General features: G+C 35.4%; 1 protein-coding gene across 1 annotated transcript in view; it reads right to left on the bottom strand.

Moving 5' to 3' along the window:
• Positions 1–11,625: 11,625 nt before the first annotated feature.
• The window catches only part of TMEM26 (transmembrane protein 26), a 32,840-nt gene continuing 28,062 nt past the window's right edge, over positions 11,626–16,403 (bottom strand). The window contains exons 5-6 of the mRNA XM_006915603.3: positions 15,359–15,435; positions 11,626–12,634 (exon numbers count right to left, since the gene is read on the bottom strand). Of these exons, the coding sequence (XP_006915665.2) occupies positions 12,210–12,634; positions 15,359–15,435 (502 nt within the window). The 3' untranslated portion in view covers positions 11,626–12,209. The remainder of the gene's footprint in view (positions 12,635–15,358; positions 15,436–16,403) is intronic.

The raw sequence follows: 16,403 nt of genomic DNA, 5'->3' as shown, positions 1-16,403 counted from the left end.
ATCTCTCCTTGGGAAGAGGCAGTCAAATCCCTCTAATATTCCTAAAGATGGAAACTGTTGGGAGCAAAGCAGTTCAGGCCCAAAGAAATAGAGTGGTAATTAAATTCCAGTCTGATTTACTGACAGCTGTTGTCATTTTATGAAAGCGGCTTTAGATCTACTTTTAGGGATAGCAGGGCAATTTTGCTAGTCAAAGCTAAGTTTGGAAAATTTCAGACCAATGGGATAGGCAAAACTATTTAGATTTTTAAGTTGATTTATACTCATTGCTGCTCGCTGATGGAACAGAATCATTTCATAATAAATTTCTGCTTGGGGATCTTAACCTTTGGACTTGAGCCCGAGTTAAGCCCCAAGGACATGACCTTTGCAAGTCTTTTGGCCTGAGTGCTCGTTTCCTCGCTGGTTTAAAAAAAAATTTGCCTTCAGAGTAGATTGAAATAACTGATGTGAGAGTGTCGTATGAAACAATGTTGGGCAAGTAAAACTATTTTAAGTGTTATAGATATTATGTGTTATTAGCAGAAAATCAAACGTGTTTAACTTTTATTTTATTGTATGTTTTTGTTGTGTTTTGCTTTTGTGACAGGTCATTTTGATCTTGAATTTGCCCATCACTAGAGTACAACTAGGACAACCTGACCCTTCTCTTTTCCCAGCTTTTATTTCTCAGCTTTCAAAGAAGTAAAAAGCTTAAATACTCCAAAGGTATGTGACTCAAAGTACAAATAAAGAGCAGAATCTATCTTGAATAAAATCCTTGTGTAGGCAACATTTGAAAGGCAGTCAACAGCATGACATTATGTGAAAGAGTATTTTTGAGGCACTTGAAGCTAAAAAATAGAAAATTTTAATAGATGATGTTTGCTCTGGCTTCTCCAAGAAGTTGGAGAAATGAGGTCTATATTCTTTGAAAGATTCTCATTGAAAAGAGGATTTTTATTAAGTTTTAGAAAAGCCACAAGGCAAGGATGAATCCTCTGATAGCTGCTCAAATGTTTCCTAAACATCCCTTTCGAGGGACTAGAGCTTTGATAAATGTGGCTGTCACCCCCAGAGATGCCATGTATGGTATAATAAATGGATCACTGCCTAGATGTTTAGTTTTCTATGGAAAAACCCAGAACACAAAGATTTGAGGGTAAACTCATTTTGCTTGGTGCTGATTCTACATCTGTGCAGGTGAATGTGCAATTTTAAAACACAAATTACCAGGATGCTGTAGATCATCAGTGCCCAGGCTGTAAAGAGGCATGTATGTGCAGCAGAGCTCGAGATGCCTGTGAGTTGTCAGGTATGACTCAAGTCTCCAACGCAGAAAGAACAGCAGATTCAGAAATACCAGCCATTGTTACTCATACCGCTGACTCTCAAGCCAAAATAAACCAGGCCGAATGAACTTTTTTGTTACATCTGACTCAGCAGCATGCAGCTTAATGGGATACTTCCCTAAAGTGGTGGACATCTGCTCTTAAAAATGACTGACATGTTCCCTAAACTAGCATTTTCTCTAAGGCTTTTATGTAGTGTATCACTTATGATTTTAAATTTTTTGAAAAGTATTTGTAAAGATTTAATCAAAGAGTTTGTAATCTTCAAGTATAGACCAAGTACGTTTTCTTTCTAAGATTGTTTTGCTATAATTGAGATTGCTAGACTGTGATGATCCCAAGTATTCTCCCCTTCTGCCCAGTAACCTGTAAAAGTAAAGCTCAGGCTTCCCCTCATGTGACAAATGAGCATCTTCTGCCCTGGACATCTACTAGGAATATACTTTAGATTATTCTGAAGGTCCATACAATGATCTTAAGCCTTCCATGGTGCTTTCACATGAATAGTGTCCCACCATGTTAAGCATAAAAATATGGCTGAGTTCAGATAGGAGCCTCTCCAGAATAGCTGTGTCCTTTGAAAAGAAGATGGCAGATTGTAGCCAAATCATTATCGGTCCAAGATGAGCTCTTACAGTGTTTGAGGGATCTTACAGTAAACACCCACAGTGATTAAGAACCATCAATCTACAAAATGTGTTTTCAAAAGAACAAACAGCTTTCATTTTTTTACATCAGTCCTCTCAGATCTCCTTTCTTTTTTGCATCCCCTCTCATATTTCAAAGTTTATGTTGGGAGCAAGGCTGAGGACTTCAGGTTCTACCTTAAACTCATGGAAAACAAAAATGAGCCTTTTACTTGCATAAAGATAGGTGGTAGGAAGCAAAGCTTATGGAGGTTATAATGGCATTTTTTTTGAAAGACCATGGATATTTCTTCAAAATTTCCTCAAAAGCAAGGGCAATGTTTTTTTCATTTGTGTATCCTTTGCATAGATAGCTTGTACATAATAGGCATTAAAAGATATTTCTTGATACCATCAATCATTCATAGTAGAAAAACACATTATTCCACGTGTATCATGAGAATCTCTATGAGGCAGAGAAAATGAATAAAACAAGATCCCAATTCCAGAATTTACCACAGCACCATTTGGTCCAGGCTTCAAATTTACAAAAGGCCTAAAACACAGATATTTTCCATTTCTCCACATGAAGTTATATATGCTTTCACAGAGATAATACTGACAAGACTGGGAACTGAAGTTATTCATCATACAAATTTAAATTAAGCCATGTTTCCTGCACCTCTTTTGATTTTTTTTATCTTTAAAGACTTAATCAGTATATTATCCTATTTATATAAACTTTACCTGTTTATCTATCATTTTTATGAAATAAAAGATTCATAAAAGAGTGGCCTCCAAAGTATTAATGATGAACATTGTAGTAAGGCGGGGTTTCATGTGATTTTTACCCTCTCCCTTTTATTGTTCTGTATGTTTTAAATCCTACATCGAACACATGTGACATATAATCAGAGAAAAGCAATGAAATTATACTCATTATACAAAATAAGAAATAGGATTCAGCAAATGTTTGAATGAGGAGAGTCAGTCAAAATTTTTGAGCCTAAATGACTGGAAGGATGGTGGTTCTGTTAACAGAAATTGAGGGTTTGAGAAAAAGAATTGATTTGGGAAAGGACATTTCAAAGCCAATTGAAAAGCTTAAGAAATGTTAAAGAATGAATAAAGCAGGATACATAGTATGAATTTAGTTTGGAAAAGAATTACAGATAAGTAAGGAAAAAATAATGCACTCAATAGTAGTTTTGCAGCAGCTACTATGTACTAGCCACTGAGGACACAGAGATGAACAAGACAGATACCCTTGACCTCTACATTTTCATTATAGGTAGAATAAACAGTAAATAAATAAACATATAAAGTAAAGATAATGTTGACTAGTGATAAATGCTAGGAATAAAATAAAGATCGATGTGACAGAGATTATTGAGGAAAGGGAAAAGTGAAGACCTCTCTAAGGACCTTGCATTTAAGGTGAAATCCAAATGAAAAGAATCCAGCTCTGGGAAAATGGGGTTTGGAGCTAGGGGGCTGTTCCAGGAAAAAGCATCAGCAAGAAAACACCCAAAAGAAAATTTAAAAAAGCTTTGTGAATTCCAGGAACAGGACAAAATGTCAGTGTGAAGCTTGTGGTTATTATAATAGGATATAATATATGGCCCATGCCCTCAGATCACAGGCTTGGTGGAGACAGACTCATAAACCAATCATTATCACTATTATGATAAAGACAGGGACAGAGACAAATACATAATGCGATGAATACCCAGTAAAGGAGAAGAGTCATTCAGTTCTGGAAGCAGGTGGATGTGATCTTTGAGCTAAGCCTTCTTAAGTTTTGTGGGAGTTTTTGCCAACTTTGGTGACCACTGAGTGAAAAATATGGCTAGGAGGGAGAAGGGAGAATCTTTTTGTAAGGGGCAGTGGAAAGTACCACTAAGGCAGTATAAATAGAAGTTGTTGGTTTAGTAATACAGGAGAAACTGCATAGTTTGGCCAGACCTGAGAAGGAGAGGAAAACTTCTGGGGACCACTGACCCGTGGCTTATCCTGCAGACCATAGTCCAAGAGCATGCTAAGTGACAAATTCCATAGCTCTACATTCGTATTGTCTTACCTGGTATCCTCATTAGCATGCTTCTTCAAAGGAAATCCTAGAAATCAGTGACCCAGGACTGAAGTATATCTCTGCTCTCAGAGGATATCTATGTTTGCTCTGCTGGAGGTCCCATAGGGTACAGAAAATCTTGGCTCATTCTCTAGTCATCAACTCTGGTTGTAGGGTGAATAGACAAAGAATCAGTGATAAAGTGGTGGCAACGGAGGACATCGCTGAAAAAAGAACTAGCAATGTACAGAAACACATGGCCATATAAAGAATAATGACAAGTTTAGGGGAGCATGAGCAGTATATTATGGTGGCAGCTATGTGCATATGTATACAGTGATGGAAAGCAAAGCTGAAAAATCAGGGTAAGGCCAGCTTGTCAAAAGTCTTAAGTGATTTCCTGGAGACTTAATGCTTGATCTTGTTGGCAATGAGGCATCATCAAAGTGTTTTAAATAGAAGAGACATGTCATCAATTGCACAGTTTAGAACAGCTCTGAATGCAGTTTGAAATATTATTATGGTGGATTAAACCAGGAGATTGGATGACCAGTTGGGAAATGACTATAGTCACTGAGGCAAGAAATGATGACACTAAATTAGGATAGTAGCTGTTGAAATAGAGGGTAGGTTAACGATTGAAAGGAATTAGAAGCAGCATAACTGAAAGAATTTAAGAGTTCTTAGGTGGAAGGGGTGAGAAAGAAGAGCGAAGGGTCAGTTTTAGCATGGGTGCCTGAACGGCTGATGCTGCCGCTAGCTATTGTATAGAACAGAGGTAAGGGAGTATATTGGGAGTTGGGTGTGGTAATATGTATATTCTATATATATTGAGTGTATGATGTTTGCAGAATATCCGGGGGTGGGGAGATGCAAATTCAGGAAAGAGGTTGAAGTTAGATACCAATAAAAACCACTAGTTATAGGAGTTAGTTGCAACCAAGAGAGCTGATGAAATAATTATAGCTTTTGACCCAGCTGTTATCTGGCACTCAGGTCATATGGGAACCCATGAAAGATAGAGAAGAACATTCTTTGCCAGAAGGTAGAAACAAACCCCAAGATCCCAGAACCACAACCATCTGAATTCTCCAGCTATGCACTTGGCAGAAGCTGAACAACAGCATCCACAGAGAAAACATATTTTGTCTTGTAGATCCAATTTTCTGTGCCCAAAATTCTTAGTTTAGATATAAAGAGTATATGATAGCTGACATATGGTTAGTTTAGGAATTTTTGTTGTTTTTCAATAATTCAATCAGATTTGCATATGATCCATTTGATCACTTACCACAATCAATTGTAAATTTAGTAAATATTTGACAAAAATCTGAAAGCTTACATACACGAGTTACATGGCTATAAATATGAACTTGGAAAGATGCACAGATTCTGAAGTTTTCTTTTTCAGAGTTCCTTCAGTTCTCTATCTCTCCTGGGAAAATCAGCTTGACTATGTAATTCAATGTAAAATTCTATGGTTTGTTTTGGTGGCTCCATAAGTGTTAGAGAGAGCAAAAGTGTTTTGGTGGCTCCATAAGTGTTAGAGAGAGCAAAAGTGTTTGGCTGGCCATTTCAAAGTATTTCCATAGTACTCATCCATACCAAATGAGTCGTTTTGGTCTATTTGATTTTTCTGTGGTCTTATAGATCTATTCATTATTTAATTTCCCTAGGTTTGATGCTTCATAAGGTAAGCACTATTTGACATGGTTTAAACCTTTGATTTATCTAAAGCATCTAAAGATCATCTTTAATTATAATGGCAACGTCTTTGTCTTTGTTGAAAGAGATTGATGTGTGTGTGTTTTTTTTTCTTTATTTGGAAAATGATATCACAGCATCTGTACATGACAATAGGCTCTATAAGTTGGTAGGGTTTCTTTTTATTAGTAATTGTTTTTAAAATAATAAAAGGAATGCATACTTAAAATTTTAAACTTTCAAACTATAGAAAGCAGAAATTTTTTTTGTAAGAAGGAAAGGGTGGGAATGTCCATCATCACTGGAGACTTGGGCATCATTTCACACATTTACTAGCCACCCATAAAGGCATGAATAGCATTTGTAGAAAGAGTGATATGCTAACCTCATGGTTTGCTCTGTTACTTTTACCTAACAAAATATTTAAGTGATTTTTCCTAACTGGCACTTACAGATCTACTTATTCTTTTTAACAGCTACATGGTAATGTGTATAGATGTCCCATCATTTAATAATCACCCTATTGGTGCTACTATAGAAACTACTGTTGGTGGATACTATACTGCTCTGAACAGCCTTATACACACATTTTGCATACACTTATCTGTAGGATACATTCTTAGAAGTTGAATTGCTAGGTCAGATGATAAATGAATTTTTATCTGACTGATATTGCCAAATTGTTTTCCAAAAAAATATATAATAATTTACCTCCTAGCGACTAGCAATGATTAAGAATGTCTGCTTCCCTTGATCCCCTGTAATACAGCATTCTAATTTTTTTTTGAATCTTTGCCAACCTATTATTTCAAAAATGGTATCTTGTAGTTTTGTTTGCATTTGAAAAATAGTATTTCATTGTGGTTTGATTTGCATTTCTTTAACTATTCCTTTTGCAGTGAATCACATACTTATATCTTGTGCTCATTATTTCAAAGAGTGATTTTTGTTTTTGTTTTTCTAGTTTGGAAGAGCTGTTTGCTCAATAAGAAAACTAATGTTCTATTACATTTGTTGCAAAAATATTTACCAGTTTGTTCAACTTTTGAATTCATTTATGACATTTTTATGATGTTAAAATTTTAATTTTACATGAAATTTATGAATCATGTATGGTTTCTAGTTTTATATTTTGTTTAGAAAACATTCTCCCCATTGCGATTATAAAAGCAAAGGTCTCTATTTTTTATTTTTAATATTTAATTCTTTGATCCATCTGAAAATATTTTAGACATCAGGGTTAAGGTAGGGGTCCAATTTGATATTTTAAAAATCTTAAACCACTCATAACTCTATTACCCTCCTTCATGATGTTCATATATCAAAATCCGTATGTAATTCAATCTATTGCTTGACCTTATTCTGTTCCATTTTTCTGCCTGACAGAATTGAATTCTCTTGGTTATTGTAGCTCTATGATATATTTAAATATGCTGAAAGTACTCTTGTTCTTTTCTTCCTTTTAATATTTTCCAGATATTCTTTCATATTTATTTTATCATGAAATCTTCAGAATCAGCTTGAGTAGTAATTAAAGATAAAAATCTTATCGATCTCATTATGGAGATTGTGTTAAATTTATAGAAATATTTAGGAGAAATTGATACATTTAAAATATTGTCTTCTTACCATTCCCCAACAGAATGTATCTTTCTATTTGTTAAATTAGTCACTGATGTTCCTCAAAATCATTTGTTTTCTGAACATACCTGATCTCGGAAGCTAAGTAGGGTCGGATCTCGTTAGTACCTGGACGGGAGACCACCTTAGGTGGAATACCAGGTGCTGTAAAAAAGTCATTTGTTTTCTTCACATGGATCTTGTACATTTATTGTTTATTTCTATGTATTTTTTCGTTCTAGTTCATGTCGTATGAACACCTCTTCTTCAAATATATAGCCTGTATGATGTTTGCTTATATACAGAAAAGCCATTGATTTTTGCATAATTTTAGATTATTTTTAATAGTTTCTTAGGTTTTTATATGCTTTTCTTGGATGTTCAAGACTCATCTTCTATAAAGAAAAAATAAATTTGGCTCCTCCTTTCTAATATCTTTACCTCTCATTTCTCTTGCATGAATGCACTGACATCTTTAGAAAAAAAAATTGGTGATATATTCATGATACTTTTGACCATTCAGAAATTTTAAACCTTTACATAGGAAAAGCTCTCAATCTTTTCTTTCATAGCTTCTGAATTTCACGTCTTGATTTGAAAGATCTTTCCTGTTCCCCAAATGCTGAAGACACAGTCCATATTTTCTTCTAATATTTTAGAGTTTTCAGTTTTACATTTAGATCTATAATCCATCTGGAATTTATTTCTATATATTGCGTGAGATAAAAATCTAACATTATTTTTTCCAGATGGTTCACAAAATTTCCCAACATCATTTATAAAGTTGGTCAGTCTTTCCTCACTAGTTTGAAATGCCACTTTAGTCATACTCTAAATAGATCAGTTTTATTTTAAGCCAGAGCTTAAAAACTAAAGGAAATGAATTATAGTAGAGAACAAAGCCAAAAAAGTCAAGCAAAACACGGACATTGAGGTAAAGTTATAAACAAGCTATTTAATGAATATATAATAAAATACAAAGGTCATTCATAGTAAAATAGTATAAGTATGAGTAATTCAGAGAAAATATTCTTATAAAATATTCTATAAGAAAGATTCAGAGGATGAACACCTATAAAATATAAGGCCTTAGCAGTTGATTATTCAAAGTCTCTTTTTACGATTCAAGATTGTTTTTGTTGTTGTTGTTTTCACTTAAATCTCTATGGCTCTGCAATATTTAGGCATCTCACTTTCCTGGCACTAGAGTGAAAGTGGACAGAGACTTGGCCTCTTGCATTTCTTTCTCCCTTTGAACAAAGGAGTTGATTAAGAGTCATTGAGATTAAATGTGAAAGATAATAAGAGTCAATGTTGAACTCTGAAAACTGGGTGGAAATCCTAAAGCATGTGCACCTACAATGCATGCGTTCCCGGGGCTTTGAAAAGTTTCTATTAAATAACAAGTTAATAATGTTATAATAGTAAATCCTGATATTTCTTAGCCATACCTTTATGGTCTTTTAAGCCCTGAGGTGCTGATACATGTTAGCAGAACTATAACAGAGCCAATTGATAAATTTGTAAAACAATCTTCATTTTGGAAGATTAGAAAGGATGTTATTGCCAATGCAAAATTTTATTTTCATGATATCTCTTCTAGCTTAAATAAAAATTAAAGAAATAATCAAAGACAAAAACAGCTTACTAATCTTGCAATGTCAAACCATGGCCTCTGAGACTCATCTAGTAAGGGTAAAGGAAATGCACAAGAGAGTTATGAGATGTGTTTTTACACAGCATCGTTAAAACATGTATACTGTGTTTTGTCACAAGTGAAATGATATGTTTTTAGGAAGGACATTTGATTGAGCTTTAATCAAGCAGTTAAAGAAACAACAACAATAACAAATGAGTCACTTTCTTCAGTGGTTGGGATTGGTACCTGTCTGTAGAGGATGGTGCAGAGGTATGGCTTGCATCACATTATGCATCTGATCTGAGTCAGTTATCTTATTACAAATAAAATGGAAGCAAGTCCCAGGATGACAACATATGGGAGGTAACTACTGTTTTAGCCCCTTTATAGCAAACACTTGGATATTTTCAAACATTACAATGTTCAGCAATTTACAATAAAAACGTATAATAACAGAATACATTTTTAACTTTTCATCAGGGGTCCTTGGGATACAACTTGGACTTAGGTTTTATTTTTAAATGAACTAAATGAATATAGATTTTCTTTCTACAATAAAAACAGTAAGTCCAAAAGAGTGGGAGTACTGGCAGTTAGATTAACAAATGCTGCCCTTAGCGGATTTTCCTGGAAAACATTGCAGAGTATGTATGTCTATTTTTGCCACCAGTAATTGCTGAGATGGTCCTGGGCACTCTTCGCCTTCCTGGCACTCTAAGTGAAGCTAGATTCTGGACTTTCTATTTCCCAGACCTTACAAGGAGTGCTAATTACGGAATACTTTAGTTAAACACTCGAAACTCATTCACAAAGCCAAGCCAAGTCTCAGATTTTAAAGCATTTAAAAATATCCTTGCAACAGCCGTACTACTTTATACTTATCTATTTTTAGAGGCCCAATGTTTGTTTTGCTAGAAGAAAAAATTAAAACATGAAAAGTATGCCATGAGCAAATCTGCAATAATAAGTAGCACATACATGTTGTGGAGGAAAACATTCACCATAAAACAGTCAACATAAAAACAGATTTTGCTGAGGCATTTTTTATAAATAGCAGTGATTATTTTGATTTCAATTGCTAAGCATTTTAAATAACAATGTGCTTAAAAGTTGTCAAGTTTTTTACTTTATATAAATACAATTTCCTGATCTTTCATAAAATTATTATGGAAAATTATAAATGTATTCCATTAGTTTCATGTATAATTTTACAATAATCATATTATTAAAATTAGAAACACAAGGAAAAAAGAGATAGAAATACATGCTGTCAAGAACTGAAGAAGCCATTAATTTGAAATTATTAATTTCTCTGTATAAAAACAGAATTCGCCTATGAAATTTTTTATCAAATATTTTGAACAGATATCATGTCACACAGATTTATAGAAAAAATTATCTCAATTAGTTGTCAATAAGTCACGCTCAATTTAAGGTCATACCCTGCCTTATCTTTAATGTCTCTTTGAATTCCTGAGCATAATAACAAGGAGTAACCGCTTTGAGCCCTAAAAGAACAGTTTTGGACTGTTTGCTTCATATAATTACTGTGATATAGCCAGGTAAATTTTCATACTATGTTTTTAAAAGCAAAAATCATTTTATAAGGTTCTGAGTCGTCTCCATCTGGAAAATATAGAGGTATATAAAGGGAAAGTATGACTATTTCAATACTGGGGAAATGAATCCTTAATGCAGGGAAGAAAAGCAAATTTCCTGATTTCCATGATGCTGTGCCACAGCCTAACCCCCGTCACTAATCCAGGGCTGCTGGCTGTGTGTAGGGCTGATGCAAGTCTCTGGAGCCAACATCTTCCTTGAGACCAAAGGCCGTCTCCAGCAGTGGCAGTTCAGAGAAGCTACCACGACTGCTGACATACACCGTTATTCACTACTTCCGTGCTTCCTTGCATCGACCCAAATAATTCAACTTGGCGATATAGAAAACGGTGAAGTGGAGTTAAGAAAAATACTGACAAATACTGCAAATCACGCTCAGAGTGGAAATTGTGACTTTGCTAGTGTTACCAGTATTTCCTGCCTTGCAACCAGTAGATCTGTAACTGAAATGGCTTGCTGTGAATTTGGCAGGGCCCAAGCCAAAAGCAATAAAATTTCTATAAGAGCATATGCGCCGTGACAGAATACCACATCAGCCCAGAAAAATGATTTTTCTGGCAAGGCCTGTGTGGCAAGGGATAGGGCTCTCAATGCTATGGAAGCTAGGCAGAGATTCTCACTGCTTCTAGCCCACAGAGAGGCCATTTTAAAGGTGTGTTTCCCTTTATTTGTCCTGCGTTCACTGAATGTGCATTATTTTATGTGAGAGAGACATTGCAGAAAAGATCAGATGAGATAGTCTGACAATGGAGCCAAAGTTCAAAGCTTCTCTGTTTTCAGGTATCAGCCATGACAGTTCGTCTGCACTAAGTCTCTTAAGGGCATGTCATTGTAACCCTGTCCATAGCTTTCAAACAGTTCAAGACAAACAAATCACTTAGTGGTTGAACAACTATGACATTTGATACCATCACACAGAAGTTGTAGCAATAGCCACTAATCAAAGTCTTTTCCATTCAGTTAAAAAAAAAGAAAATTCCTCAGCTTTGGTTTGACAACCTAAAAATAAAGACCTTTTAAAGCAAGAAGCAACATGCATTTATTTGAGATCAATTAGAATAGCTATTCAGAATTCACCGACTCCCGGTGAAAGCCCCAATAGTGCTCTGATTAGAGAAAAAAACAAAGGGTATTTATGAGAAAGGGAAGGAGAACAATTACATCAATAGAAAGAAGGCATTTCTATTGGTGCAGATGACATAACATAGTGATGTTAATTCTAGACAAGGTTTTTAATTTTTGGTTCAGTAGCCATCAGTCTGGTAGTCATAATGTCTGTTGTCTTGTTATCCTTCCAAACAGTTCTTTGGGATACAAGGTTGCTTTAGGCTCTGTCCAAAGGTTTTTTTTGCCTTATTTGAACATTCCAAATTTTGAAGCATGAGACGTGCAAGGCAGTTCCTCTGGCATGGTAGCTCCAGCTCCATTTTAGAGTGGTTCCATTGATATATTTTGTCAGGTTTAAGATCACTTTTTATGTTGTTCTTTTAAAAATTATCATAGGCCAATGTTAACAAAAAAGAGAGAGAGAAAGATTCTGTTTGTAAGAAGAACCAGAAAGTCAAATGTTCCAGTTGCATGCTGTTGTCAATAAATAACTATGGAGTGGGGTAAGAGTCGTTGGAAGCGACTGGCGAGGCCCTCAAAGGCATAGCTAGGCCCTCCTTAGAACCACTCTCCCTGTCCTCAGGTGAGACCCCACTCTCAGCTGGTTCAGCTGGGCAGCTGTGTTCTCTTTTCAGGCCTTCCGGCTGACTTCTCAAGGAGGCACGGACATCCAATGCCAACACAACCAAGCGATAAAGGTGCAACATCACCACGAGGAAATTCTTCACAGCAAAGAACACCAGCATCTGGTTGATCACTTTAAAATAAGTTATCAGTATAAGACGCACGACAAGGAAGGGACCATCTTGTATGAAGACACTGATTCCAATGTTCCACAGATCAGCACTGTATTGGCAAAAGAATAGGCTGAGGAACCCCCTTGCTGTCACAGACAAGGGGCACACGACATGCTGTACTGAAATCACAAAACAGACCAATTAACATATATCTCTGAAATGTCAAAAAGTAAGACAGAATGAAATGGGAACAATTTATCAACAACGGGTGCTGTGCTAGTTCACAACTGGGAGTGATTCTGTAATTTCATTCTGGCGGAACAGGTGAAACCATCCTGCCATTGATCATTTTATATTCAACATTGATAATCTGTTATATTCAACATTGATAATCTGTTATATTTCCAATAAAACATACCCAAGAAAGCTAGCCCTCTAGTTTCTATCCATGTAGAAAATGCAGATCACCTTCTAGCCCTCGCGCCCAGACAGCACAGTTAACTAGGCTGGAGAAAACAGAGAAGAAACCACCATGGGTTTGCAGTGCAGAGAGGCAGTGTAGCAGGCCACTCAGGGCCTCAAGTCAGGATCCCGGCTGCCTCTCCCGGCTTCCTCATTATTTAGCAAGGAGATGCTGGCCAAGTTACTTAACCTGCCTGGGCCTCAGTTTCCTTCTTGGAAAACTGGGATAACGATGATATCTTTGAGGAGAGGAGCTCCTCTTCACTGACTCTTTTGTTTCTGTTAGAATAACAGCCCTGGCTCCTCTCCTTTCTCACACTAGCTTTCCCTCAGGGTAATGCATGACTTACCAGACTGCTAAGTTTGCAGTTGGAAAAGAGTATACATAATCCATATCTTTCTGTATCCTCTCTTTGAGATTTACCTATTTATTGGTTGACTCACTTGATCCTATGTGTAAATTATGTTGTGAAAATTTAAGCACTTACGTTCAAATTCAAATTTAAGTCACATTAAACATTTTTCTAATGGTGGTGAAAAAAGCCCAAATAAATGTCATTTTATCTTGTCTAATTCCTTATGGATTTGTTTCACAGTTTACAAGAAAAACTGGATATAATTACTAATTTTCCAGTTGAACAAAAGAAGGTCCAATCAACAAATGAACCTTTTTGTTTTAATTTCTAAAATGTAAATTTAATTCAGGGTCAAGGGCAGAAAATAATCCCTTTATAATAATGAAGCCTTCCATTTGGAGTTTTCAAACAAAGAATACCTTGTCTACTGAAGCCTGCAAATATTATGAAGCTGCTTTGATATGGGTGAACATAATGTACTGTTTGTTGGAAAATACAATAGTGATTTAGTCAAAAGTAACATTTGGTCTTTGTTTTTCAAACAGCTGCATAACATTATCACCCCCGAAAGTTTACAAAATTTCTTTCTTAAATAAAAACTTTCTTAGCAAGTCTATAAACCACAAGATATGGGAGGGTGAGGATCAGTAGAATGAATGACAAAAAAATAAGATTAATAATAGCCTTTCCTAGGAAGTTAGGATCAGAAAAAGGGGACCTCCTAAGAGTGTTATTCCACATCTAAAGTAATGGTGCCTAATATTCTATCAGAAGGACACCAGCTGATCAATGTGTACAGAAAACCTTCTAGGACACTATGACAAAACCTTCGCGCGCGCGCGCGCACGCCTGGGGAGAGAGGAGGATGGGTGTTATTGGCATACATTTGTTTGTAATTATTAACTAGTAATTAGGTTTTTTGGTATTTCCAAAAAGCCACACACACACTTTCCATCTATTCTGGTGATAATTTTGTCTCAGAAAGTAGATGCTAAGGTCTAACATGGCTTCTGAAACCTCTAGGCCTATCGAAATGCGCCAAAAAAGATGCAGAAAAAATGAAATATCCCCTGCCCTAAGATTAATTCTAATCTTGAGACCATCGAGTGTGCCATAAAAAAGAAGTCAGGCACAAGGAAAACATAATCATTCAACCCTAGAATTTCTTCAGAGTAAAATGGCATCCAGGAGAACTCCCAAATCAAAATTCCAGGGTTCCTAGAAATTATGGGATAACTCCAGATCAATGCTGCCCAATAGAATCTTCTGTGGTTGTAAAAATGTTCTATATTTGTGCTGTCTAATACAGTAGCCATGTGTGGCAATTGATCACTTGAAATGTGGCTAGTGTTATTGAGGAATTGTACTTTTAATTTTATTTAATGTTAGTTCATTTTTAATTTAAATGTAAATAGCCTCATGTGACTAGTAGGTACCATATTAGACAATGCAACTCCGCATCATCACTAATAATGAAATACCTGGAACACAATTTATTTCTTGCAAAGTCTTAAGGGTTTATGTCTTTATTAAAAGAAAACCGATGGGATTCCAAGGGCCAGTACTGAGGAAAATTTTAATTTTCCATGTGGCCTTGAAACTGCTTTTATTCCTGTGATGTTCCAATATATGGGTCTGACAAAGGCATGAAAATGATTTCCTAAAAATATCAAGAGATAACATTTATATGCCAGCAACTGTGCTAAGCACTTTACAAGTTGTATCTTATTTAGTCATCACTGTAATTATCATCCCCATTTAATGGATGAAGAACTGAAGCATAGATGTGTTGACTAACTTGCAGGAGGTTTTACAAATCTTAAATGATGGAACCGCTGTGTGAAGTGAATATAAAGCTGTACTCTTATCTACTCAACTATGTCAGGCTCACCATGTACTAAAGATGATCTGCTCACGGCTTTCCTAAGTTTTAATCTACTTTTCATCTAAGCTGAACTAGCACTAACACTGAGATATCGAAATGATTAAAATGATAATCCTCTCAAATGCCTCCTTAGCTTTATTACAGTTTATAGTCAAGAGTTGTCATTTTCTGTTTCTTTGAGCAAACATCAAGACACTTACCTGCCAGATCAAGTGGAAACTGCAACATGCTCCAAGTCCATATACTAAGGATGGCATAGACTAGAGCAGGGCTATTCCTAAAATGCAGACAAAATTTTAAATTCATAATAATAATGTGATAAAAAGTAGAAAAGAGAATCTTTTCTCTTCTCATATTTGAGTATACCCTAATAAAACTCTTGAGAGTTGTCAAAATATCTTGGTGATAAAGAAATCCAAGAAAAGTACATGCATAATTATAATGGAATAATGAAAAATAAGTTAAAATAAAACCCCAAAACAAAAAATCTGAGACTTAAAACTCAACTTCCACATGCACCAACATCTGTGCACATTATGGCAAAGCCTCTTGACCCCGTATTGCTGTCTCTAGTTTTGCAAAATCATGGGAACATAATGGAAGAGAAATGCTAGGAAAAATATTAGACATCGACCTAGAAATTCAGCGGACCGATTTCAAGAAATTTCAAAGAGAAAAAGTGAAAACTGTTTTATGATCCTGAGACTCTAACTTAAAAATACATCTCAGAAGAACTAGATGATGCTTAATAATTAAAAATTCAGCATGTAAAAGAATGCTATCCTCAGTTGGAAAAAAGACAGGGAGATAAATCCAATAATCAAAGATTCACACTCAATACTGGATGTAAATCAAGGAATATGACTCTTGTATTCACCTCTGTATCCCTTGTGCCTAAACAGTCCCCGGGCAATAGTAGACACTCAAGAAATGCCTGTAGAAGGAATTGCTGAGTGTACAAAAGAAGGATCCATACTTGGAAAATATATAAAAGTCATAGGCATTTTATAGACCTTTTAAGACCATAGGAAAATGGTCTTAAAGACTAAAGTCATGAAGAAAAGTGGTTACAAAATACAAAAGATATTTTAAAAGTATCAAAGTCACTTTTTTTTTTTTTTTTTTTAGCAAAAATAAAGAGGAAGTTATCAATTTCAGGTTTGTGGTATAATAACAGATTTTGATGCAAATTTCTCTGTCAGGAGGGATTTTCAGATTGCAGAGGAATAGAAAAGCATCAGGGAA

Source organism: Pteropus alecto, unplaced genomic scaffold (genome assembly GCF_000325575.1).
Source record: "Pteropus alecto unplaced genomic scaffold, ASM32557v1 scaffold155, whole genome shotgun sequence".
Lineage (NCBI taxonomy): Eukaryota > Metazoa > Chordata > Mammalia > Chiroptera > Pteropodidae > Pteropus > Pteropus alecto.
This window is presented reverse-complemented; position numbering and strand designations above follow the sequence as displayed.